This window comes from Lineus longissimus, chromosome 8, assembly GCF_910592395.1.
Source record: "Lineus longissimus chromosome 8, tnLinLong1.2, whole genome shotgun sequence".
NCBI classification, from domain to species: Eukaryota; Metazoa; Nemertea; class Pilidiophora; order Heteronemertea; family Lineidae; genus Lineus; species Lineus longissimus.
In genome coordinates, this window is record NC_088315.1 from 869,573 (window position 1) to 897,388 (window position 27,816).

General features: G+C 41.2%; 1 protein-coding gene across 8 annotated transcripts in view; it reads right to left on the reverse strand.

Moving 5' to 3' along the window:
• The window catches only part of LOC135491984 (uncharacterized), a 201,476-nt gene that overhangs the window by 94,814 nt on the left and 78,846 nt on the right, over positions 1-27,816 (reverse strand). For 6 of the 8 annotated variants that reach the window (XM_064778009.1, XM_064778010.1, XM_064778013.1 and 3 more), the window contains one exon: positions 11,719-11,814. In XM_064778009.1, the coding sequence (XP_064634079.1) occupies positions 11,719-11,758 (40 nt within the window). In that variant the 5' untranslated portion in view covers positions 11,759-11,814. Of the gene's footprint in view, positions 1-11,718; positions 11,815-12,472; positions 12,555-12,726; positions 12,939-27,816 lie in introns of those variants that run through there. The other 2 variants (XM_064778011.1, XM_064778012.1) reach the window with 2 other exon arrangements.

Genomic DNA, 27,816 nt, shown 5'->3' on the forward strand with positions numbered 1-27,816 from the left:
GAGGCGAGTTTGGATTGCACCTTACAAACAAGCTGGCATTGACTTTAGCTTTGTGTAGAATAAGTCAAGTGTCAATATGAAATATCCCGATATGAAACTGACAGTATCAAGTTGACTGTCAGACATTCAGTCGTCCTTATCAACAACCGCTCCAATATTATACTCCATATATTTTAGACTGCACCTTACACCAGGCTAACATTAGACATTAGCTTCGTTTGGACACTAAGTGCCATTTGTCAAGCTGATATGACAGTGGTGGGGTATCATAGATCAGGGGCAGCCGATGCTACTCGTATAAGTCAACATCAATGGTATAAATATTTCAAAGTATTATACCACGAATAATGGTTATCTAGAGCATTGTTGTTACCTTAGACCAGCGGCACAAACGGATTTCGACCATTGAGGGCCATCATTGGCGAGTAGAATTACCATGGTAAACATTCTCCGAAATGCATTAAGCTTCTGAAGCATTCCAAATAAGATGCTGCTTAATGAGAAGAACAAAGGAACATACACATTGGTCAATGGAACACACTTGTGTTGTATTTTCTACTGCTTGAGAGTCAAATTACCTTCTATTAGTGAAGTGAGAGTCAAAATATTAGTCAATGTGTCACCATCCGATCAATGGCCATATCAATGAAAATGTCATAATTGTACATTAAACAATATACAAGGTACACACCACCTCAAAAGGCCGTCCGGTCACAAGGGTGCTATCAAACAAAGGCCAACGCAATTCAAAGTATGGTATGGACTCGAAATAGATCTCAAATAACAGAATAACCCGTTGCAAATTTCAGTAGCTACACGTTCATGATTGTAGCCAGTGGTGACCGCAAATGACGAATGATTGCGCTCGTTAAAGTCATAGCAACGTTTAAATGGTGATATTAGTGACCTATTGCTGGATCGATGGGTCAGGATGAGAAGGCATTGAAACAATTTCCGGAGTATTTTGGCGTGTGTCAAATGTGTGCCAGAGGAATGGAACCGAGAGGCGGGCAGAGGTTGGAGAATACAGGGAGTAGAGTAATGGAAGTGGAGAACAGTGTTCGGCACCAAGAAGAAAGTCATCGTGACATTGTCCTTTTAGATGTAGGAAACACTGATTATTTAGCGAGTTAACAAACGATATACAATTGACACATACAAAATGTATACACGCCGCATTTAAAACTTAAACATCCTTCCTGCATGAAGATTTTACAGCATATCAAGACATGATAAAGATAGCCAAAACTAATTTTCAATAGTTAGCTGTGTTTATGTATGTCGACGTCAAACACGCAGGCTTTAGAGAATATTTTCAAGCCTGAGCCGTTTCTTGTGAGCGGCGGAATTATACAAACACTGCTACATGGCCAAAAGAATAAGCTACCATGTCACAATGTACTTGTTTGAAAAAAACACGTTATTTTAAACGAGTAACTATGGAGAATTATCATACAGCTAGGCCTATACAGAGTTTTCCCCTGGTAAACAGGATCGGAAAAACAGATAGTTTGTTGTGGCTTTTCTTATTGTGGCTTGTCTTTGATAGTGTGTTTCCGCCGAGGTTTTTTTTTACGAAAGGAACACAATGACACGTGTACCCCGTATAAGATTAATTCAACAAATGATTTTTGTACCATTTTTTCTTCGGTAGGTCTTAGCAACGAGACGACATAGAAAACTTAATGAAACTGCCAAACTAAAGATAGCGTTAGGATGAAAACACTAATACTACTAGTTCACCGCTTGTTGCATGGTTCTTGCCTAAATCAACGTTTGCCTTACTCCAACACCAGTAATATCTATTACACGGTCTAGCACATCACATCTCTGTACACATGTCCAGTAATGAGTATTTACAGACTCTTATTGACATCAAATATACAACAGTACTTGATGGTAGCATTTAATGAGTCTCTAGATATTGCTATTGTCGACCGTATGGAAATGGAATGCCGGGAAGAGTGCTCTGCTTGTTCCGTGCATTGGGCATGTGGCTTGGCACGTACATATTCTGCACTAGCCTATGTAAGGTTTGTTGGAAACTTGTTCATTGACTGATACACTCCTGTACAGAAACCGATATTTGTAAATCAGAGGTGAATATCATGCTTTTTCTCTTTGGTATATAGAGTGCCTTCCTAAATACATGGATTTTAAAATCTGGAGAATAAAACGTGTCTAGAACTAGCTCAGAAACGGCGCCGATTGTAAAATCTCGACTGGCTGCTGAACCATTTCGGGTACCACTTCAAAGCAATGGCCCCGGTCAAAATCACGTCAGGATCCATATCATTATCTACAGATATCCGGCTTGATGCAAACACCGCAATCTTATGGCAGATGTAACGTTTCTTGCCGAGTCTTTATGTCTTCACACGTCACAGCATCAGAGCACACCACGACAACGAACGTGCACATCAACACGACATCAGCAGATTGTTACATCGAGGCAATATCATATCTTCCGTCAGATCAGCTTGCACGACAGTCATCGGCTTCTAAGCCCCTCAACTCTGGAGCCCGACAGTCATCAGGTCGACTCATCATGTCACCCACTAGGGTTCTCTGATGGAATGTCCTCTATCTTGGCATTAATCCGCTGACAATGTCACATGGGACTGCCAAGTCATACAAAGATAAAAAGATAAAAACTTCAGTGCCTTAATAGTTTTAATGCTTGTCAAAGGAGCATATAGCTGAGACGTCAGTCTGTCGGAGTGCCGCAATGGAAACATCGGTGCCTGATACCTCTGAAGTCCCGGGTTCATTTCCCAGTCGGTACCAGAATACTCATGTGATAGAGAGGGCCACTGTTTACGACCGCCTAGGTTTCCGCGGGGTTGCCAGGTTTCCTCCTACAGAATAACTTGTCACAATTTTATTTAAGAGCCAATAATGAGTAAACGAAAAAAAGTGTGTTCTGCTGAAAAAAAAGCCCCGTCTCAATAAGTTATCAATCACGAGAGTCATTCGACGAACCCAGTTAGGGGTCAGATAGATTTAGGACCTGAATGTGATGGAGCATAAATCCGTGTTTAGACGAAATGCTAAATGATGATATAATGGGTCAGGGTTGTGAGGGTACATACAAGAAGCCGTAGCAGATACAACCCTGGACCATTAAACAGAGCCACCGCTGCGAAGGCGTAGAAGAAGCGTGAATACTACTCGTTTTCAATGATTACCGTTAGAACCGTAATGTTCTCAAACCCGCGAGAGAATGCGAATAAACTTTTAAGTGGCTATAAATTGCATTTTAAGAGGCGGTCGAAAGTTGAACTAAGGCGTTTAAACATCGATAATAGGGTTTGCGTGTAAATCGTCTAACCACCACAGGGTGATTCACCTTCAGCCTGCTTGTTTAAAAAATACACTAGCTTGCTATTGAATGTTAAATTATTGAATGAACTCGGCATTAATTGCTTCAAATGCCATGACATTTGATGAAAATAGATTTGCCCTTGAACTAGTAGGATGTAAGGGGGGGAGGGGTAATGTCTATAACTAGTGCTATATCACGGCATACTACTGCTAACTCTGGCCTGCTGTCGCCCCTCTAGTCCATCAATGTCCATCTGTGTCCTTGCCCCAAACTGACCCTGAAATGGCTTTTATCACCGTCACAAATCAAAATGATGACACAGACTAAACGCCTCTAAATATGAATAATAGAGTTGCATCCTCCATAAAAAGGCTAGTGCGTATCCCAGAAGCCCGCCTAACCCATCCTGTCATCACCCGCGTTGGACATAACAGTTGGCCACATGTGACCCTAATCCAGCCTGTCATTAGATACACTACGTAATAATCCAGCCTAATCAATCGCGATGCTAATGACACACCCTGTCTCAGAGGGACATACAACTTACTGACTTACACTCAACAAATTGGCTGTAATAGCAATTTTGGAACAGGGCAGTGCCGGGCTACGGGGGAGGGGGTTACATTGTCTAGCCCTTATCCTATCCCGTGGATAATAATCCTGAACTTTAAACGACTCTTCATTTAGTTGTCACCACTTGCTACGTAGATTAAATGTGCATTGTGTCTGCAGTTAAGAAAATAACAATATTAAATATGAATACATTGGATACAATAGCACGTGCTTTGCCATAGTATCTCTAAGGGATGTAATACACCCATTCTTTGGTGTATATTATGTAACGTCTGACATGTTTTGTAATAATATCTCGTTAATGAACCCTTGCTCAAATCAAAGCTTTGGCGTCCGCATAAATATGGCCTCGGCAGAATACAGTGTTAAATATAATCTTGCTATTTTCGCCCATTCAATCATCATGTTCACTGTCCTTGTAAATCTAAGTTATATAACCATCCCCCACATTTGTTTCCCTGTGTCAAGTTTATTCGCTATGGCTGATGAAGTCTTATAGAAGATACTCCTGGCGCTGCTTCACATCCTATTGTTCCAGTGTAGCTACGGTCAGCTTGATGGTTAAGATAATGAGCATATCAAGAAGAATCTAGGGTGGAAATGGAGAAATCCACTTCACTGTAGTATACACAGCAGGTGTGTACATTCTGCCAGAGCGGGTTTAAAACATGCACTGCAGATTTCAGCCAATGTGATTAGAAACATGCATGACAGATTTGTTCGTACTGTCAAGCATATCACCATACTCAAATCCATACGTGCTTGTTCTCAGCTTAACCTGTCATGAACGAAGGTCCCCAAATCCTCCTCTGGAGGAGATCAAGGGCAGCATATTTGATGTTCATGCTTCGCCAAGGTTCAAATTGGCATCATGAAGGATTTTGCTTTTGATATCGCTGAAGTCGAGGCCAATATTGGTCATGGTAATTGATAATTGTGGCATTTTCACGACTATCATTCATCCATTATTCTGCTATTACCAAATGTAGAAACACATGAGTAGGATGAACATGCATTGAACAGGTTCAGTCAGTAGTTGATGATACAGCATTCTGACTCTAAAGGTCACTCATGCATCAGCGCTTACCGAAACAGTGTGGTCTCAATAAGCCATTTGTCGAAAACAATCACTTATAAAGATAAGGTATGAGTTATTGAAACGCCGTCAATGATGGCATTTCCATGGTTTGGCCTTGCTCAATCATTTACTACCTATGCCATAAGCAGATACTTGAAGGAGCTCATTATACCGGGAGCGTGGTTATTTTATGTAGTTCATTAGAGGAGATAAAACGATATTGGTCAATCAATGGAGCGCCAATATACTGCACTTAGCATTGACTGTAAGTAGCTCACACTGCAGAAATGTACATCAGCAGCTTTGGGCTACTGAGCGAATCTCGATTTTTCGGAACTAGTGATCATCAACGTATTATACGATACTGCTGCTTTCTGCATGTCACAGCATTCATAGCAAAAAGATAGCTTACAGTGTTTGCAGTGTATAATGTACATAATCACCATATATTTTACCCACTGCACAAAACACAGGATGACTGTGCGTGTCACATCCAATGATAAGTAACCATACTCATTATGGTTTAACTACATAATCACCAACATAACCGCCTGACCTAGCCAATTATGCTTAAATAATGCATGTCTGATGTGTCATTTGGAAAACAATAATTAAGTGAATTCGATTTTAATCGGCGCTATTGTCACGGTGATGAACTAGGAGCCTTTTGTTGGGAACGTTTTTGAATATCCGCGATTGCCGTGTATCATTGTTTAACTCTTTTTAATTCAAACCAACAACAGACAGGTCATATTACGTGTAAGTAGGGAATTAAAGGGTTCCTGGACCTGACATTGAAAAGGGCCACGATTACTATTGAACAAAAGAGAGCTTAGTATGTCAGATAATTCCTCTACCTAAACAAACACAGCCACATAATATCTCTTATTATAATCGGCTTACTAGCTTTTGTAAGCTATTGTAAGCGAAGTGCCCGTAGGAATACCTTCTGAATCTTACAAAAACAGTGTTTATCTTCCATCTCCTTTCACCTGGTGCCAACATACAGATACACCACTCTCATTTTGCGATTTTTCTCTCCAAATGACACCCGATGGCTATCAGTGACAAATGTCAGCCTTGTTTGACTTCATGGAGGATTGAGTTGAAATATCATTTTTGCACGCACCAGTTATAGGCACATGATTTAGGCTGAATATTAGTTAATGCTACCAAAGACGACACGTTAACTTTTTACGAGCATAGGATGTCTCAAGGTTAGCGATGGGGTACCAATTGCCCGAGGACATTAGCCTTGACTTAAAAATCGTATTTCCAGGACGACATTATACACAAATTTGCCCGACGACATTCCCCTGATTCATAAAGCTGCAGTCCTGCTTGTCTTCGGATGTGAACCCTTGCGAACCCCATCTCGATTTCCTGCCCTGATGATCACGTAAACCTCCCCACATCCTCCCAATGCAACATCTAAGACTGCAACCGCGTTCTTTCCCTCCGGCAGCAACACCACTGCAATTAGATGCGATGTTGGAGTTTACCGAGTAATGCAGAGTGCCACATTGACTTCGAGAAGGGTATCAATTGAGTGATTCATGACGGAAAGGATATTTGTTGTGGCTGGAGCGCGGCCCTCACTGTACGGACATAGCGCCTACGGCAACAGTCCAATATGGGTATGGGTTGCAAGGGTTTTTTATCACCAAAACGAGCAGTGTAGTAAATCTCTAGGTTATCCATATATTTTCTATACCAAAGATGTACTTTTTCAGATGATCTTCGATCGCCTGGAACTATCTAACACATAAACCCCTGCTATACCCTTGTTCACGAGGTCTACGGTTATGGATACAGTATCGATTAAACACGCGACAACTCAATAGGAAAGGGTCCAAGGCTGGCCTGGGGCTGTTGTCCTGCTGACAACAAGTTGTGTTAGTCATCGAAGTAAACTATGAAATATAATGAGCAACATGATGTGACTGCCTTGGGCGATCAGGAGATTGAGAGCATTGACAGGAGAGTCATCAGCAGTAAATGACAGCCAGGAATATCCTGATTCTGGTATTGTCATTTAAACTAGAAGATTTCTGGCTAGACTATAGCAAGTACGGCTAACTCTGTCGCTGGACAAGCTGCGATGTGTGGCACGGATGGTTTTACGAACACGGCGGACACATATTTCTGGATTCAGATTCCTGGCCATGTCATTCAGGGGTTGCTGGCTAGTCTATCGAGGATGATGGCTACACACTGTACCATGCCTGTGGCTTTGACTAGAAGACATCTATTCGGATTTTGAATCAAGTCTGTCAGTCAAACCAGTGACGCCGTTCCAAGAAGCCTGTGACAATTACAAACACGTGCATGGATGAAGCCTCTGGTAGAGCTGTTGAAAAGAAAATTGGTCCCTGTCGAAAAATGAACCTAGAATACTGTTCTACTACATGGCTGCAAATGTGGGTTTAATGTCATTCCTGGATTCGAATAAAAACTTCTTCCTATTACTACCATGAATCTCACCAGACTGGAGAATCTGCCTGTGGGAAATGGGCATCAGACAGAATGGGCCAAATTCATAAAGGGCGTTTAAGGGTTAGACGTGTGTAACTTCTCCCTGATCAGTTTCAGGGCCTATTCATATTCTGTGAAGATTTACATGAAGGACCTGAATATGTCTATTCAGTAGTTAAACGCTGTTTTAAGCTAAACGACCTTTATGAATTTGGCCCAATACATTCACTGGCTGTAAACATAATCTATCTAATAAGGTATTTCAATAGCACAGTCAAGCTTTTAGTAGGACCCCGATTTGAAATAGGAGCTAAATCCGATATCGCTCTGACGAGGTCATACACCTGAACGATATTGCAAGCAAGTAGAGAGAGTGAACCGGCGCTCGGGAGAAAAAAGTGGCAATGCCGTGGTGATATCGGATGACGATGACATGAGTGAATGATTTAGCGTATCTTTCTACTGATATCTCGCGCTAACCTCTTACGAATGCTGGTCGTATCTTAAGGATGTCCTTTTTTGCTCCATTTACATATCCCATACTCCACATTGTAGTGACAAGTGTAAACAGCTCTTTCAATTTTAAAGTGATAGGAAGGAGACAGGCGAGCAGGACGAGGTCGAGCTCAGGCATATTACTATCCATAACAGTTTCCAATGTAAACTTGATACCCATATCGGCTACCTGTAATATGGTAGATGTTCTATAGCCCTGTAGTTAGTTTTGACAAAAGAGCAGTCCTTCAGGAATAATGGGAGTGTTATGAAATATTTTGCAGCAGCATATTGATAATGGAGATGCATCCCACAAGTGGGGTTTGAGTTGACTCGTGTTTTACTTGAAAGCAGAACTCAGATCGAGTTTTTGTAGATCATTTTGTGACTTGTTCTTCGAACAAGTCACAGGGTCGAATGGATCGAAGACATCATAGAATACTATTCAATTCTTAACACGATGTTTTACAAAACCGTGATTTGCTGCATTTTAACTTTCAGCTCTTCTTCAATTATATAACTGCAGTTTCATGATCGTTTCCTCTTGCGGTTGAACCGCTTCTCGCACGCCAGTAGTGAAGCCCCTGAAGCGTCAACACGGCTAATGTAACAAAATTGCACACTTTAGCGGTCACACTAGCTGATGCACTTTCAGTGAGAACGTAATCAAACCTATAACCTGGGATATTACAGATAAAAGTCTTTCGCAGATCAATAATGCTATATATATATTGAAATTGTACTGTTTACACTTTGCATTTTAGAACGGCTCTGATCTTGAGCAAATAAATAACAGCCTATTCGCATTGTGCGAAATCGGAGAGCCACCATTATCCGCTTAGCTGGATTCCGAAAAGTTAATAAGTTCTAATATTTCCATGTTTAAAAAAAGTCATAATAACATAACATGAATAATGCATTTTGAAATAATCAGTGCACTTATTTGAGGAATCTTGTACATCGTATTTACCAGAAGTGACTGGAAAGTTTCATCGTACTCATGTGTTGGTGAGATGGAATAAAGACAAGAAAGTAGGAGGTAGATGTATGTTTACCACGCTAGAATATAATGTAATGCTTGCATTGCAGCGTCATAGCATGCTACTCCCCTATAAAGAAAGTTCGCTACAAAGTGTGGAGCTTGAATCTATTGCAACAATTCTGATTGGTTCATTGTGATATCTTCCATCACATTCACAGACTTGCTTTAGAGTATAAAAGTCGCACACATCTTTCGCCCTTTCATACAAAACCAGGAAATTAGTAGTACAAGTCAAATTCCTATACAGGTTGATTTATATCTGTCACAGACAATATATGGGATGTTAATCGTTTGTTTTGAGCAGGTTTGACTTAACCGCTGCTATTGGTTACTAATTGATTGATAGGTCTAATAAAGTAGCCAACAATTTAAGGATTAATGACTTGGAATCAATCATTAGTCAATCAATCGATACATCAATTAGGTCTCTTGTCGACAGCTTTCGTCTTAAAGTGGCTGGGCGGGTCGATCTAAGGCATTTAGTTGGTTTATAGATAAGGCTGTAGCTATACATAGCAGCTATACAGGCAATCCGAGGCAGGAGGCGACTATCGTCTAACCCCCTTAGGCCACCTCGTCGTATTCTGTCAGTGTCACAACAGAACATCGTCAAGCGGATTCCATATTTCAAGTTGAGCTCTGGATAGAAAACTGTCCTCTCAAATTTAGTTCCGGCCATCACAACCTGTCTCTGTCACCTGTCATGGTCCCGACGCGGCTTCTATTAGTTCCTGTTGATCGACTTCGAATCTCTTATGGACGCCATCATTAAATAATTACACTATTACAGGAGGACGTGAGGTAGACTAGCGTACCCAACGACATTTGAATTTGACAATTTGATTTTAAAGCCAGATTGGTTCCTCCAAAATTTGTGATTTTCCAACTCTGTGAATACACGTCGTACGGACTAGTAATTACCACAAGGCTGTTTGTGTTGTGTATATCTTTATAAAACGAGTTTCATCAGGCTACCGCCGCTATTTGCTGCACTACGGACATGTCAAACGGGACACATGTTAACAATATACATGTATATGAACAAATCAGGTTTATGATCAGTGATGGCGAAATTGCTCTTAGCCAGTTAGAAGCAAGTACATGCTTGCTGAGTACAAAATACTAGGGGATGGGGGAGGGAGGGGGGGGTATAGCCGAAGAACCAGACCGTGCATCATGAAAGCGAATGATAAAGATGACAGACAATTGCCGGGTACCACACGGTACTGTCTGCCTCGACAAGGTTTAAACTTCTTTTACATCCGCCGTTTCCGAACCAGGATAATATATGTGCTATAGTTGAAGCACTCTCAATGTAAACTGTCTTGTTTTTAAACACGATATTAATTCACAATAACTAGGCCATGCTCAAAATTAGGATGGCGTCAACAGTCAAATATTGACTATGAGCAATATCAAAGGGCATGATTTATATTTCTCCAACCCAGCAATCATCATTTATTCTATTGGCGAGTTAGTGCAGAATCGGACCCTCTCAATTGCAATCACAGAGTTCATTCCTATATCCCATCACCGGACCCTTTAGCCATTGTCTTGACGTGCACCAATATCAGGAGCTACAGCTTAAAGGACATTAGTCAGTCTTTATTAAACACTGGTTGAGCGATGCCGCGACCGTAGTAATGCCTGCATATTCTGTGCATCAAACAGCTGTAGCGAATGGAGAAATAATCGACATTTCAGCATCAGTGTCACTTGATCGACGTTTCCTTATCCCGTCAGTGCATAACTTGCGAAGAATGTTGTATGACTGGGACAATATTTATACCAGTTTAAGCTATATTACAAGGGTTGGGTTTTTCAAAATCAATTGAAGAAACTGAGAAGGGATGAAGCAAAAACGAAATTAAAATTATCATTCTCAGATAAACCTCGCAATTTTCACCAATGAGTGGTTACTTCGGAAATGGCAGGTTGTTTTCCCTTAGGTTGGGAGTTGTTAGGAGAGAAATCTACCATATGCAACTCTCCGAGAAAGGTGTGTCACCTCAACTACTCAGACCTTGATGAAAAAGGTTAGTCATTTGCTTTGTATTGACCACGGGAATAAGGCAAATAATGCGCAACTATGATATCCCATATTGCCCTTACTTGACATCATGGCTTCTCAAACTTTTCAGACAAGCTTAAAGAACGTTAGTCATGACATGTGGACACTAGTTGAACCAGACGCCTGCGCAAACACGGCAATAGACAGACTAAAGCTTGAAATCACTGAGGCTGTGTTGGTCTAGAATTGACTTCATGACATTGATGACCAGAAAATAATATTAGCAGGAGTTGAGTCATGCATCTTGGACACTGGTTGGACTCGCAAAACTTGACATTCTTGACAGGCTAGACACTGTTCTTTCATGATTGGCATCACGATATGCGCTTTGTGTGCTGGTTATTTTGTAATTGTGTTTTGAGTGACAGATTATTAGTCATGCTGTCGAATGCTCCAAACAGCTCAAGTGCAATTTGGTACTGCGAAATAATACTGTACAGCATGTTTTGAGAACTCGGAGCAGGTTGAGAATGAGATCAAATACATAAAACAATATTAAAAGTACTCATGAAGCTTAGAGCATATTTGAAGAAATTAACAGTAAACAGGGAGGGAAAAGACGTTTGCCCATCATCTAAGTCACTCACATATTCCAATAATCTACACAATATCGAATAAACTTATAATCAAGAAGTTGCACTGAAAATTGAAAATCTTACCGAAAAAAGGGAAAATTTGCAAGTTCCATCCTGTAATCATTTGTGATATTTTCGTTTAGTCCTCCACCATATTCCAATCACTCCTGCACTAAAGGCCTGAAATTATAAGAATACTCCCGTCAAAATATGCAGCAAACCGCCCTTTACAGAATCAGGGTTAACAAGGGTTAAACGAGTCATTGTTGCGAAGAATACAGCAAGAATAATGTGTATGTAGACGCGCTAGTCCAAATCTTTGACTCCTGTGGTGTCATTGATGCAGGTTTCTAAGTCCGTCTCTGGGGCTGAATGAGAATAACAGCAATGGCACTGGAAGCATAGATCCCCACAGTCTAATAAGTATCGTTAGTCAAGTTGGTGAGAGCCCTGCAGCTGTCTTGTATTCTGAAGAAAAAACGCCCGGGTTTGCGAGGACCTTTAAGAAATCTATATCTGAAACCTGACCAACAGAATGCCTGGCTTGACAATATTCCAGTTTTTATCATTGCATTCATTAGTAACGGCACATTGTGTGGACGATATCGTTTTAGCATATAGGTTGAACCAAAACAGAGTACCACTCTCAAAAAAAATCAGGTACGACATCCAAAAATCGTTTCACGGTCCGTCCATCTTCTGCAAACTGACCAATGCGTGGGATGCATTAACAGTATGAATATGATACATCCAAAATAAGCCAGGAAGCAAAAGTTCGCGAGTCACCTGTTAAAGTGCAAAGTTCAACGAGAAAACAGCAACTTGCAGCAATACTAACTTTTGCTGCCAAAGGTAGATCGGAGTTATTAGGGTCTCAGAATACTGCACGTCCAAACAGAATAGTCCGGTGCCACAGTCAGAAGATACCTCGTTAATAAGTAATAACAATAGCAATAACAATAACAAAACGGCCAATGGCAGTCGTGCTAATGAAAGAAATCCATTAGGTACTTGACCTCAATCCTTAAAAAGACTATTGAAACATAAAGATGAAAAAATAGAAAATCCAATCCAATGGCACTCGTCGTTTACCTCGAACATTTAACAACAACGAGATCCAAGAATCAGTCCCAGTCGCTCGCGAGGATTCAATCAGAATCTTTGAACTACTGCACAAGTCCGAGCAAATATTGTGTACATCCAATTAATAATGAGCGCATTCCCATAGACCAGCTCGCTGAGCAGTATCAACTGAATGGCCTTCCTTGTATCAATGTTTCGTTTAAAACGCTTCGATCGTTAAAGAGTCGGCGCACACTAGCAAGAGGAGATCGAAATTACCCGCTCTCTGTGACAACCATGGGCAGAGATTAGCAGGCGGTGGAGATGACACGTCACGTTGCGAAATGGACTTAGCTGCAGCTCGTTTTCAGGAATGATAGTGATTTTAAAGGGGAAGTCCTTATTCGAATGTCTGAGTGTTCTGCCCATCAGCAGAGATTAACTGGAAGCGGGGACGGCACGTCATGGTGGTACATGGAGTCAACTATAAATATCATTCAAGGCATGATTTAAAAGAAATGGTTTGTGGAAGAGCCAACACGTCACAGTGGTACATTGAGTTTGTACTGCAATTGGTCTTCTGGGATGACAGTAGCGTTTAAAGGGGAACTTATATCGCGGTGATTGTCCGTGATTCTGCCACGGTCGCGATGGCTGTGTCGGTTGGAGTTTATCAGGTGATGAGTTGTCGCAACCACAGTTGGATCGTTGAGTGTAGCAACTAACTGCAACTGCTCTTCTTGCATGAGGGTTTGACGTCCTAACCAAAAGAAATTTTCCAAAATGTGCGCCTACGTTTGACTACTACTCGTGTCAGATTCTAGATGAACTAACATCGTGTGAAGATGAACATTGAAATGGGCTTGAAACGCAATGAAACACAGTGAATTGCCTCAAAATAAGAAATTGCCTGCTATCTGTACAATCTTTGTTCAGCCTGCTGGTTCTCATGCCAAAGCACACTCAGCGATATCTTTCCCCACAGCCGTTTTCTGTAGCACACAATTCAACACTTGTTATTGTGTATTCAAGACGATTGTTACATGAACAGCACTACTCTATACCGTTGGCATCGTCATTCGACATCTTCACAACATCTCATCAACTTCTTGTTTGGCATCGCAAAAACATACTAACATACTCATATAATTTCTGTTTTAAATCAACAGGCGTTGTCATGGTTGTTGTATAGTTTTTGTGTTCATTTCGACCACTGCAATAGCACAGCAAAATCATGAGTTTATCTTAAATGTAACACACTAATGATGCACTGCAGTAGTGCCATGGGCATTTTTCTCTCTCTATAGCATAAGTATCAATTACATTGACACAGCGCTAGCGATGTCGAAAGCGCAGCTGCCACAATATATATCAAGTACTAATAAAATCGTCTTAATTCCTCATCTGCTTGCGGATTTGGGACGAAATGGCGCGGAGAAGTGGCGAATGCCACTCGCAATGTTCATTTGCTATATTGGGTGACAAACAAAACATGGTCTACTTTTGATTCATGAGAACTTTATTCTTTCGGAATGAAATGTGACTGGACTACTTGGTCATGTTACCAAGACTTTGCCATTTTCCGAAAATGAGTTTCATTTACGAACCGATAGAGTTAAACTTCATTCAGACACAGGGTAGCGATCCAGATACAAAAGTAGGAAATATTCACGTGACACTCTGTACGTGGTGCGTAGAGAGGGAAAGTCTGACTGGTCATTTTCCATGTTTCTGAAGGGTTTTGCCAGCCTGATGACGGCCACGGGATAGGTCGTAAAGACACTTGATCTGTATTGTAATTAAGTCGATGGGAGTCTATAGCCTATCGATTCTCTGCTGAAGACATTTATTCGTGTCCATAACGATCATGATACATACGCGCATTTCAACTTTATAGAGGGTATGAGATGTACACAATGTGGATAAATATATAGCTTCAGGCAGTTGGAACTTGAGATTTTAATGGTTGCATCCTTAAGACGGAGACATACAATGTAAGCTGTCTGGTTTGGTCCTTTTGGATAGGGATGCGACGTTGTGCGTGTTGGAGCCGACAAAATGAAGGAGATACATGTCAATTGTACGCTCACATGAAAACTTGAGAGGAAAACGTTTCAAATGGATTTCTCAGCAACGCCAATCTCGTTAACGCTTCATGATATTGGGAACTGGTAACGCGTTGAGTCCTGGCGGGTGGGCAAAAGCCTTTTCTCAGGAAAAAAAATCAAGGATCACAAACCAGGCTTTGCTTTCTGTTATGATAGTAAAGCCTGGTTTGTGATCCATTGTTTATCAAGAAAGATGGACAGCGTTTGCAGTGCCCTGCAAGCAATGGACAGTCCTTATAAAGAACATCGAAAGACATTGATATAAGCAGTGAAAGGCAAAGGAACAAAACAACGCCGCAGTAAAAAGTTACCATCCAACTATCCTTTCAACAAATACTGTATCTTTTTATTCCTTTCATTTTGTTGTGCCTCCCTAATTGTCGTTTAGTTAATTGTGTATTAACAGTGCGTGCGCCTAAAGCGAACAGCAATTCTCTTTGCAGTTATATGTTTATTGTTGCAGTTGCCTGCAAACATAGATATATACAGCTAAAAAAATGCAGTCTTCTCAATTTTTTTTTGGTTGCGCATGTTCCCCAGAATCATGTTATTTGATGCTCAGTACACACACAAAAACAATATCTTCTTTTCCGTACAATAACCCCTCATTGGAAGCTGTGACGACAGGCTTCGATTCTGTCTTTCTGAATATAGGAAAAGTGATGATGGTAAAGAAATGCACTTCCGCGATTCTGTTTGAAACAGGACTCTGTGGGGTGTGGTTTGAAGGCTTTTACGAACTGGCAGCCTTATACGTTGTCCCTTGGCCTTGGTGAATATGCCACCATAGTGTTCCTATTGTTCGAGGGGGGCCTTTCATATCCCGACTTCCTCTTTAACACACTGAAGGACAGCATATCTTGAATGTGTAGATGCGATCATTGCATCTCGGTTTTAAAGTTTGTACTGACACCTGTCTTCGTCAGCTTAGATTCACATAAATGCCTGCTATCGTCACCAGCTTTAAAGTGACCCATCACAAAGTCAACGTGAATAAAGAAACGGAAAACAACTGAGAACATTTTTCCTACTGGTGATAAATATCGGCCGTAAAATTACTTTGATTTTTTTCTTGGAAAAGGGTATTATAAAACAATTCCCTAAACCACCGCCAGGTTTTCTCAGCAACACTTTTCGATAGAAACAACCCAGGAAACAACGATCACGAATTTATTGAAATTTCATGGCTTGCAAAATATTGATTGTGAGGCGGAAAGGCCATCAATTATTCCTTATGCACTCGAATAAAAACATTTGGAATTCAATTGAAATCCATAAATACGGTATTGGAAATTCTATAACTGATTGGTATGCATGAAAACAATTGAACTTCGAGCTCTATCCAAAGACCTTAACAGTCAAGTTATAACGTGCGTTTCCATTAATGCAGTTTCTTTCGTAGAAGTCCCCCAGTAGCATGTTCTTCGATATGATTTTATTTATCTTCATAACATTCCTATTATTTTCTTAAAGTAACCTTGTTCTGACTAAAACATATTTAAAATTTGCATTTTGCCTGACCTGCAGAACAACACTTTCTGACGTGAGCCAACAATGAGATCCTATTCCCAAAATCAACTGTTATACTGCGTTGTACCAAATCCCAACATGTCAAGTCAAGAGTGAAACCAATCCCCTCCCACAGATATCAAATTCGCCGTCCGATCAGCCAAACTGTCCATCTAGACCTGTCCACCTTTTATTACCAATGTGTGTCACAGAGTGCAATTTACCACAATTAGGGTGAATGATAGCTAATGACACTAACACTAGAAAGCCAATTTATTTTGAGTGTCCATTTATGAACTAGACGCAGTTATCATGGTAATGTTTCAGCGATGCCATAGACACCAGTTCGCCGTGGAAAAATCTCTGCACAACAGTTCAGTATGCGCTCCAAGCGTAAGATCGCTGAACTCGAAAATCGATTCGTTGAGCTGAGCCTGTGTTTTAGTGTATTCATATGTCACCAGGAGACACCGATAGTCATATCAGTGCAAGTGGTAAGTGAAGTAAGATGCTTCTCATTTCCAGGTTGCAGTCAAGGTGGGTGACGGAGGATGCATTTCTCATAAACTATACTCGAGTCAATTCGCTGTATATTTTCAAACATCTTTCGTTTGGTACACATAATTTATCTGGACGTAATTGTGCTCGTCGTCTTCAAACCTCTGGCGTGTTTATCTCCTTGGGCGAGCAAGGCTTCGGTAGTGGTTTATCTCACAGGAACATACACCAAGACTTTAGATATGGTTCTTTACCTTGCAAATGACCGCAACGAATTGCAGTTTATTTCACCCAGAAAAGGGTTAAATCATCACAACGATATCGTATGTCGGCCTCGGAAACCCCTTAAGTGTGAAAACAATGGTAAGGTGATTAATAAGGAAAACGCATAGAGAATGGAACGCTCTAAAACCCTTGATCCGGGGGACACGTCATACATCAAACGCCAGATGCTTGTCATCTCTGGATGAACAATTACTTCCTGGCGTCCACTGTCCATTTGTATTTGAACTAAAGGCTTTTCAAGACATGTCAACGGACAGGGAAATGGTAAACCAACACTCGAGGCAGAGTCAACACAGTCTTGATTAAAGACGATTCACTGCTATACTGTTCATGACCACAGTTGCTCTTACAGCATAAGCAGTCTCCTTAACTCCAAAGCAGTAAAATCCACCACCCCCGCCCCCTCCCAAAAAAACAGTCTGCGTAAGTTTAAATGAACTCAATGACTTGGTGTGATGGAACACCGCAACTATCGTTCCAGAGCAGGTTAGGATTGTTCGGTTGGAATTTAGATACAAAACCAAATGAATGGAACCGCTGCTCGAAATTCACAGTAGGTTTGGAGTGCGATAATCTGGCTAGGATTGGCATATCAGATTTCAAGTCGTCTTCTGACTCATTCAACGTAGGGTAAGAAATGTACTTGCAACGTTCACCCCTGCTATGGCTTCTGGTCAGCAGAGCTAAAGAGATCGCTGTCTTAGGCCAAATCACCGTGATAAGACTGATATAGAAACCGAGGGGTGGGCTAATCCTCTGGTGCGAATCCTGGCACGAACGTGACTCACTTTGGAAAGTATTAGACATAGATATCACTTTCTTATAAATCTAAAGACCACGACTAGACTGAACATTTATAGCTTATGTCACTAATTCTTAACCGTCCTTTTAAGACCATGTTGCATTACAGCCTGTATTCAAAACACCATCGCCCAAAAGCTAGATGTTCCTTTGGTCTCACTGTTGTATTGTTCCTCATGTCATGTTGACGAATCGGCTTAAAGTATAACGACTGAAACCACTAATGGATACAGTGACACATTCACAGTAATCATAATTTCTGCTGACACAAATTTATGGAGTTGGTCCCCAAATAATGCGATCGCGGCAAATCCCTTAAAACACGAAAAAACATCAGAATCTAGTTAACCCAAACCTTTTAAACGTTTCCGAGTGAATCCGTGTCACTAAGAATCACTCCAAGGCAATCACAGTGAACAGATGCACCGATTTCTTTCGTCAAAGATCAGAGGTTTCTCTAAAAATGTTGGTCAATTTGATGATGTAACCTCAGAAATCAAAGGAAGAAATGACATTGTTAAAGTGGCACGAAAAGTCATCACTTGAGGGCATGCCAAGGATCTTTTTCGAAAGCGATCATAACAAAAGAATCTAAAAAAACTAACTCAAAGATGAATTAATCCAATTTATGTTACTTAAGATCAACGTTTCAGTGTCCTAGTGCATCCTTGATACGAAACCCAATCCAATTGGGCGACTACTTCCTAATAGGATTAAGAGCTTTTTTCATTACGATTTAGCGTTTTTTCATAACCAGCACTCGTGCCTACAAAGTTGAAAGGCTCTATAGTTCTGGTTCTGTTTGAACTTTTTTGCAACCTAATGATTTTCAGATCGGTGCAATCAGTAGTGCTGATGACAACCAAGCCACGTGACTATTATCTGATTCTTAGGTAAGATCTTATTAGTTTTGTAACCTGCATTTGTTTTGGAGAGGCACTCAAAAAGATCAGCAAGACATTAGTATACAGCCATTTTCCCACAGTCGCTTTATTAGAAGTGACCTCCAACCGGGCTATCAACTCGACCTTGGACATTGGACGTGGATGACTCGCAGTAATGATATCCGTTCTCGCTTCAAATCTTGCACACATGGGATTAAAAATCCCATTTGATAGATGCTACTTCACGTCTAAATGACAGCACTCTTTCAGGGCTCAAGTCTCATCCATATACAGTCTAGAAATCATTTCGAGATTTCTCCATCATGCATCAGACTAGAACATGGACGACACCATTGTCTTCACTCATTCACATGGTTTAATACGACTCTCAGACTCATCCGATGTTAGCTCCAGTGTGAAATCGACAGACGTGAAGAGGCTTTCCACACCGTTTGCGGAACGCCATGTTTTGTCACCTTATTAAACACAGAGTACTCGAACAATCACCATACACAGTGCTCTTTCTGTTTCATCTTGGCTGGATACTGCTGGTTTCCCAGGGTAGATTAGGAAGAGCAAACTCTATATCGAGCGCAAAAGCTGGCTTAGACAAGAGTTATTGTGATCAGAGCTGGCAAATTAGATTTTTTTATTTGTAACTTGAGATGACTGCGGGTGATGACGATATATCCATGTGCTTGATTAGTTTATGACAACAGGAGGCAGCATATATATCCGAAGCCAGCAAATCTGCCAGACTACAAATAAAACACCCCCACAGACGTCCAGACAAAATATCAGCGGTAGGCTTAGAGTGCAGCATAGGACATACTTTTAAGAGGGACACCAGCCGCTTGATTGCATTTACGCCAAATATCGTTCAGTTCCGTGTCCAAGGTGGCTTTAAAAAGATTTCGCCAAACACTGGCGTATGAGGTGTGGGGAGTCGATGGATATGGCTAACGCTCCCCCCAACCCCAACCGCTCTGTCTCTTTTCTGCGGTCGCCCTTTTTCGCCAGAATACACCCCTACTAGTAAGCGAAAGATCCATCCTGGAGATGCAGCGAGACCAATGTTTGATTACAACTGGACGGAAGAAAATACAACAAGAATAAACCCATATTGTCATGTCTGGGGTAGTAATGATTCCCTCTACAAGGCAACTTGTGCAACTCCGGCTGTGGTGTCCGTAATGATAGAACAATCTAATCGAAGTACACAATACGTTCGTGAAATGCAAGAAGCAGCTTGCAGGTACTAATTCGCTGACGTATGCATATTGCTTGACAAATGACCATCAATTATGAGTAACTGAAAGCAAACTCATTAGTTAAGCAAAGCGTCGGACCTTGCACCTGCTCGTACCTTGGTCAATAGGATAATGCGGCCATTTCAGAAACAATGGCATAATACAGTGAGATAGAATGCCTCATGCAAGGCAAGGATGAAAACTGCCCTTTAACATTTTTCGAAAGTCAAAGATGAGTCGAGATTGCTTAAACAGTCCACATATCTGACCTTGATTTTTTCTGCTAAAGAACGGTGTCCTCCATGCTAAATCAGCAATTATCAAGGAAAGAAGCGCTATATACGACGGTAATTTATCTTGATATCACCAGGTCCAATCTCGAGATTTGCTTTAAATAGAACATGTCAGTCTCTAATCCATTTAATTCTCGATCTAATTACTCCACATTTGAACCCTTATTAAGGGACTGGCCTATTGTATGATCACCGTCAGGGAACGTGCCGAGACCCTTTGATTACAGGAGCAGAATGCGTATTGTTATAATCTGAATAGTACGCCAGGAAATATCCTTATTTCAACCCATCTTTGTCATAAGATCATATCAAATCTATTGACTACCTTGCCTTGATTTGAAAGAGTGTTTAGCCTTTGTCATGATACAAATTGAAGGCATCTTTCAATGCAATCTTTGGCTACACATACCCTTGAGGTACACTGGGTCTCAATTATCTCCAATGACAAAAGGCGTATGTATTATTTTAGCTACCCTGAAGGTCATGATGGATATCATGAACAGTAATCGGCCTAATATTCATGGTTTCAAGGTTACTGAGTTCCAAATATTTCATAAAATAGGGATGAATGGCATAATGTAGATTTGTGCAGTGGTCAATTCGGCAACTGCCTTGTGATACCATCAGGACGATTTTGACAACAATTGTAGCACCAGACGTCTCCTTTGCCATGCGTTATTATAAACACCTAGCCTGATTCTAGTGTAAGGACTGGCATTGTCATCAGAGCCACATCGACTCTACGGAAGGTTCGTCATCAAATGGACTCAAACTTGAACAGCTTTGATAGAGTTATTCCCTTGGCAGTTCTGACAAACCTTCTTAATCAAGTATCCATTTGATTGCGTTTATTTAACAAATCACAAAGAACCCGCTTCTCCCAGTCCACAGCCAACTCTGTAATTTATACCATTCTGGCTCATCTTTATTGCATTAGATTCAGCCTTAATGGCAAAGACTCATTTAAGGACGTAGCATGGGGGGCAGAGGTTCACATGGAGTGTGCACGGTGGCGTTGAAATGTCTACCTCTCTTCGCTAGAGGCGTCATTATCACTAAAATAGTGTCACTTCCAATTTATCTGGCGTGAAACCCGAGGTCGAGTTACATTAAGGTTTCGATGGGTCTTGTTGTGACGGGCTGTCTTGTCACCGCTTTACAAAATGGCGAAGATGATTGTTCTCCTTTGATATGTGTATGAATCATTCCTTTGGTGTGAAGATAATCAAGATAATGCATAAAGATTCGTGAAAAAAAAAGTCTCTTCATTACATCATTTTGTTAGGCATCATGTTGGAGAGCTTCGACTCTCAGTACATAACTACCACAGACATTAACCAGTGAGTCAATTCACGTTCAATGATCACTTTAGCTGACTTGATGGAAGAATGATAGTCAACCAATGATTAGGTCCGCTATGTCAGTTAGATGTTCAAGTTTTCCTGATATATCCATGAACGAAGCCTTCCTTAAGGAGACAAGAAGACAAAACTTAGAGTAGAAGGCAATGAGTTTTCTCAGACTCTGTTGCTATTATTTTGCCAGGAATTAGTGTGAAAGAACGAACTAGACATACAGAGAAAATATCAGCATTGCTTAACAGGAAAAAAACACAGAAAGCAGTTCCATCGGACCACAAAACTGAAGGAAGACGACTGAGACACGAACAAAACGTGAATGATTACCTCAGGGCAAAGCAAATGCAGTTAGAAAACAGAAAAAAACGGAGCAGCAAAATCTCAATCCGCCATATACACCTCGCCCACACAAGTTCAAGACGACAAGTCCTGCTATGCATTCCCACAACACCTTTTTTAACCGCAGCAGCAGAATAATGCGCATCCTATTCATCTGTGGGATATATCAGATAGTTTTTAACCGCGCAACATAGCAACAATGGTCGAATTTTACTGCCACGAGAAACTCTCTTACAATGATTACATTTGCTTCAATACTTTCTTTGACCGTTCTTTCACCATCAGGCAATCCAGCGATAGACAACGATACGCGTTAGATGCAGAGCCAAGGGGAACTCACTAGTGACTTTCAGAATCAAATGGTATTGGTAGTCCTTTATCTGTTGCTACCACGATAGCTCTGTCTGTTGGAAGGCCACAAAAGCTTGGGGGACCGGAGTGATGGAATTGACGATGTGGTTTCTACGCAAAAGTGTCTCACGAGAACGCCAACCGTTTAGAAAAATGCAATGAACTGATTACTGAATCACCTATTCGTATTGTATCTCTTTTTTGCTGCACTATTATTCACTAGTAAAGACGACTTCAAATCGTGTGCACGCCTGTATCTGCGATACGAGTTCGAAAGACGGAATTCTCTCCTGAGGATGTATTGTGTGACTTATTTTTCTGATGTATGCATTACTTTTACTGTTGCTGTTGCCCATGGTACTTGCTGCACGTTTGTATACAAAAAAGTGTCCTAGTCCGTACATAACATATAAGCGCTGCTCTTGATGATGAATTGGTTGCTTTATATTTCCACATGTAGAAATTATTTCAGCAGTTGCTTCCAGTACTTGGTAATACTCGAGGGAGTGACAAGCTTGGTAAATGCAAGCTTTGCAAGCTTAAGCTTTGCTTGTGTGATGATATCGCTTCTTTTGGTCTAAATGATACCATTTAGTCTTGCCTGCAGGATTTTATCGTTAAATCCAGAGATTATAGCAGCACAATGAATGCATCACTCTTAACGTGCAATCACAAAGCCAAAATTGAAAAAATCTAATAAAACCACGATAACAAATGTCGACTTAATGAAAATGCTTCCCACCATGATTTATTATTAGTACGAAATGAATCAAGAGCACTGCTATGACAAATGTTTTCTTCTCATTTTCCTTTGTGGTGTGAAGACAGATGCACTATAACTGTTATAGATCTGAATAACAATGCAGTCAAGGATCAAAGAACCATTAATAGCGTTGCTTATTAGTATCATTTCTGGCTACACCTGATACGGTGCTCGATGTTGGTCTATGTATTTATGATGAACATGCAAGATTGATAAGCAAGCTTCAAAAAGTTCATCAGCAGTGTTTTCAATCATAAGTGTTGGGTTGTTTTTAAATTCATTTATCTATCACAACAGAATCTATTTCCACACCATAAACGCATATCGGTGCACTATAATGCATTATACTGATAACTAGACGCTGGCTTTATCATCTCATATTAAGGAGTGTCATGAACTGAAAGTTTTTACTCTCTATCTTAAAAAATAACCAGGACATAACCAACATGATACCTTCTTAGCCTGCTTCCTTTCCGAGAGATGGTACGATGGTTTGAGGGTACAACCAATGACGATGAATTTGCTAAGAACTGCGGTATTCATTACAGTCACGACATAACAATACAGATGAATCATCAGGTCTTTTGTTGTTTTGTGATAGCTGCAGCGTTACATTCAAAGGTTTCGTTTTGACAAGCTTTTTGATTGGAGGTGATGCATGGTCGGGTACACAGGAAGCTGGAGAGTTGACTTTTTTTTCTTCAAACGGTGACAAATGGGCTTGATAAAAACTACAAGCGGACTTCATGTAATGGGTAATCAGTGTCAGATACGGATAGAGTTATGTGTCACTAGTCAAGGGTAATGTCATAGCAATGAGGCGCTGCACATCTGCAAAATCAACCACGAACATTGATAGATGGAAGAATTTGAAGGCGACTTATCACATTTCTACTCACTGAATGCCGGAGAAAACCAAAGCAATGCCAACGCCTGATGTGACTGCTGTGATATATCGAATGGGAAGACAATTAACGAGCAAGACGTATTACATCCATCACCAGCCTAACAACCGAGACACTGAGTTTCGTGCTAGCCAATGTCATGAATTAGCATAGGTACACACGAGTATCATATTCTACACTGTATCCAAACATCCAACCAATTTGTCATTCTCTTGGAGTAATTACGTAACCAGGTTAAAAGGTTCAGCCTTGTGCCTTAAGCGAATGGCGCCACACCAAGGTGAAAGCCAGTAGGCAGTAGCATGGACGAACACCCGGGAGGAAACCAACCGAAAATTGACGGGATGAATCAGACTTTCCCTTTGCTGGCTTCTAAACTTTGATCACAATAACCTTGCACTTGCTCAATAAATGACTCCACTCTTTGATGCAATCAGGGTAGAGCCATCGCGACTACCAAGAGACCAGCAGAACAAATCACGACTGACGTATCAGCCGCTAATAGAATTAACAATGACCTAAGTGCACGAGTCTGTGCCAGTAACAAACGCAAAACGGACATCGCCCGCTCAAGCCTGAATACCAGGGGACAAGATGCCACATTCTGGCTTTTTAATGGCCTTAGGAGACTGATGGAAACGTCAGGAGTAGTCAGTAAGCAAAGCACGTTAGGGGGTTCATCGGATCCTCCAACCTTTGTACTGGAGTTTTCATGTCAAGATGATAATCGTTATAGCGGTCAAACCAAGCCCAAAGGGTTTCATATCAGAAAATATGACAACGAGGGTGGAGGTAGGGGTCATGTTCTCCGTTTTCTTTGAGTTACAAAAGTAAAGGTCCGTTTGAAAATCAAGTAGTTGACAATCCTGGCTGACAGCAGGGCTGCTTGCAAAACTGCTGCAGACTTCAGAGCCGTGACGCGTAAGAAGAAACGGACAATGTGGATTCGTTTCTATGGCCTTAATTGGATTGACACGTTTATATTAGGTGCATGACAACCAATAAAAAGATGAGCTGTCATAAAAAAGGACGGCGACTTGTCCTTGCATGCGTTGTGACATTTTTCTCTTGATTTGCATAATCAGCGCACGTTTTTAGATTCACTGCGGCGGTTCTGAGGAATAATTTAGAAAATTAGCTTCATCTAACCTCACAGGTGCAGAGACAAAAACCAAGATTACGTATGTCTCGATCCAACATGATACACTTCAACAAAGGGAATGCTTAATCGTGTTGATATAACTGGGTCGGTTAAAAGAACTGACCAAATATCAGGCCGAAGCCAGTTGCGATCCACAACTCCGGTTTTTCAACTTATCATCTGGCTGCAAAGGTAAATTGCGGTCCATGCCCTAAGGACACCGAAACCGAAACAGGTTCGAACGCCAATTTCTCACAATGTGAAGATGCAGCTATACAAAGCAAGCAGCGCGATTAAAAACACCGTGTGTTCCTTCAGTAAGTAATGAAAGATACAATGTGTCTATTGAACAGCGTTCGTGGAAGTCAGGGAAGGCATACAAACACTGTTTTGTTCAGGTATAGAATCACAAACGCTGTAACAATAGAGACTGTGATAACAGAAGGAAACATGAGCCTTGTGGATGAGTCTGCTGGTCCCGAAAGATCGCTTCAGGGGTAAGTTGCTAATATTGTTACAGACATATAGATACTGCCGTTAACCCTTTGAAATATAGTTCAGGGGGCATGTGGCAGTTTGACAATGGTATGGCTATGGTTATAACGGTCACATTTTTATACTGAGGAAATTGCCATGTACGAAAACATGACAATATGGCTACAGAGCAACCCTGTCTTCAAGAGACATCATTTTCATAGTTTCGATGACACCCGTAAAATTCTCACACACAATACGAATGGACGTAATATGATGATATAGTACACCGTCATCCATCTCCAGATGAAAGATATGACGGCAGATGAAAAATGCTCACTTGCCTTTTCTCCTCCGGGTCTACCATGTCTATCATAAACGCACTGGATCAGGAACCTTCACCCTCCAACTTTGACTGTTCATTCGCTTCATGGGCAGGGACAATGAGAACGCTTCCAGCTGGTCGGTCAGGAGGAGTTGGTGCGTACGGGAGCATGGCACTGAAGCCAAAGAATGGCAGCCCGCATGGGAGATGTGGTGTCACTATGCTGGAGTAATCACAGATTCGATAGAAGGTTCATTTGGTTTGAGAATCAAACGATGCACAGTACATTTATGGTGAGCTGTTAGTAAGTCAGTAGCAGATATAGTACTCCCTCGTCAGGTAAGTTAGATAGGACATCGGTTTACCTTGCCGTATCGTATGAGCTGAATAGGGTATTTCGTAGTGATGAGCTAGTGTCAGTACTCATACCAGTATGTGATGCATAGATAACTTATCTTGCTCGGCGGACTTGCTGTCTTGATAACCGATGACCATGATCAAGGATGTCCACGCAAATGTGCTTGAGGACAACGTTTATTCTTATAGCGTTGCCCTTCAATGGTATCATATGCATTTATGTTGAAATCCGAGAAAGGGGCGCCGAGTGTATCTTCATTTCATAGGCGGTGGTGTGTGATACAAATAGTTCAAAATGAGTACCTGGCCTGGAAGATAATCTTTGTAAATCGATGAAGCATTCCATAGGGAGAGACCAAGTGTCTTCATTGGCAATACGCGCTGTCCTTGACACGCTAACCAGTCTCCGTAACTCGAGCGTGGTGACAAAGGTGTCCCTTTGGGAATTCCGTGTCCTTCAGATAGAATGGCGCAGTATGTCCCAGCGTAGCAAATAATAATCTGAAGACAGGCATTTTGATGGTGGTATGATCCCATGGGGTATCCTTATTCCCTTCGAATGCGTTGACGCATCAAACATACTGCCCGGAGATGCAGAAATTTCATCTACTCTGGAGAGACACGGTCTCCTATAGGAAACTTGGTGACTTCTGGACATATCAATGTACGTAAAACAAATGATTCGTTGATCTTACCAGCATTTACTTTGGCTATGCTGTCGAAATCCTTTGGTTAGGGCTTGGTCATCTGATCTCGCCTTGTTCTGCAACCTTTGGCAACATGCATCGTAGGCTAGGACATCTCAGAACATTGAGGGTCAATGCATCCTTCTGCAGATCCACGCATTTCTCAAATAGCCTATCTACATCTAGGTACGGTGACAAAGGGTATTGAACATACATATACGGTTGTTCTATATGGTCCAGTTGTTTGAAATCGAGCTCGGTTATTATTCGCACAAATCGGTAAAAAGAAACTAGTGACCTTATCATATCATGAAGTAATGGTATTCATGACAACTGTCCCCCCAGTAATAGTATCACTTCCCGGTTGATGTTCAAAAGCAGCTCAGAAATGGGTCGGGCTACCGCCTTAACTTATATCAGTGGCAAATGTGGCCGGGAGTACTACCTTCAAAGGGAATAGTGACCAATCGGTATTTCTGGTTCAGCTTACTCTCGCCAAAGTATGCCAAGAGGAGAGCATGGTATCAAGCGTCCTGCTTTACAAGATGCAATTTAAAGCTATGGGGCACAAACTATTATCTGTACATGGATGATTAGATAACAAGACAAGGAAGAAGAAAAAAAGAAAAAAAAATTCGGCAGATTCACCGGGCGTCGAACCCGTGACCAGCCGATCCACAGTCAAACACCTTCAGCGCTGAACCGTCAAGGCTTTCATGTTGAAATGGAGATTTTATTCGCCTCTTATATGCGGTATGCAAACGAGCGCGCCACAATAGTGACAAGGTCGCGC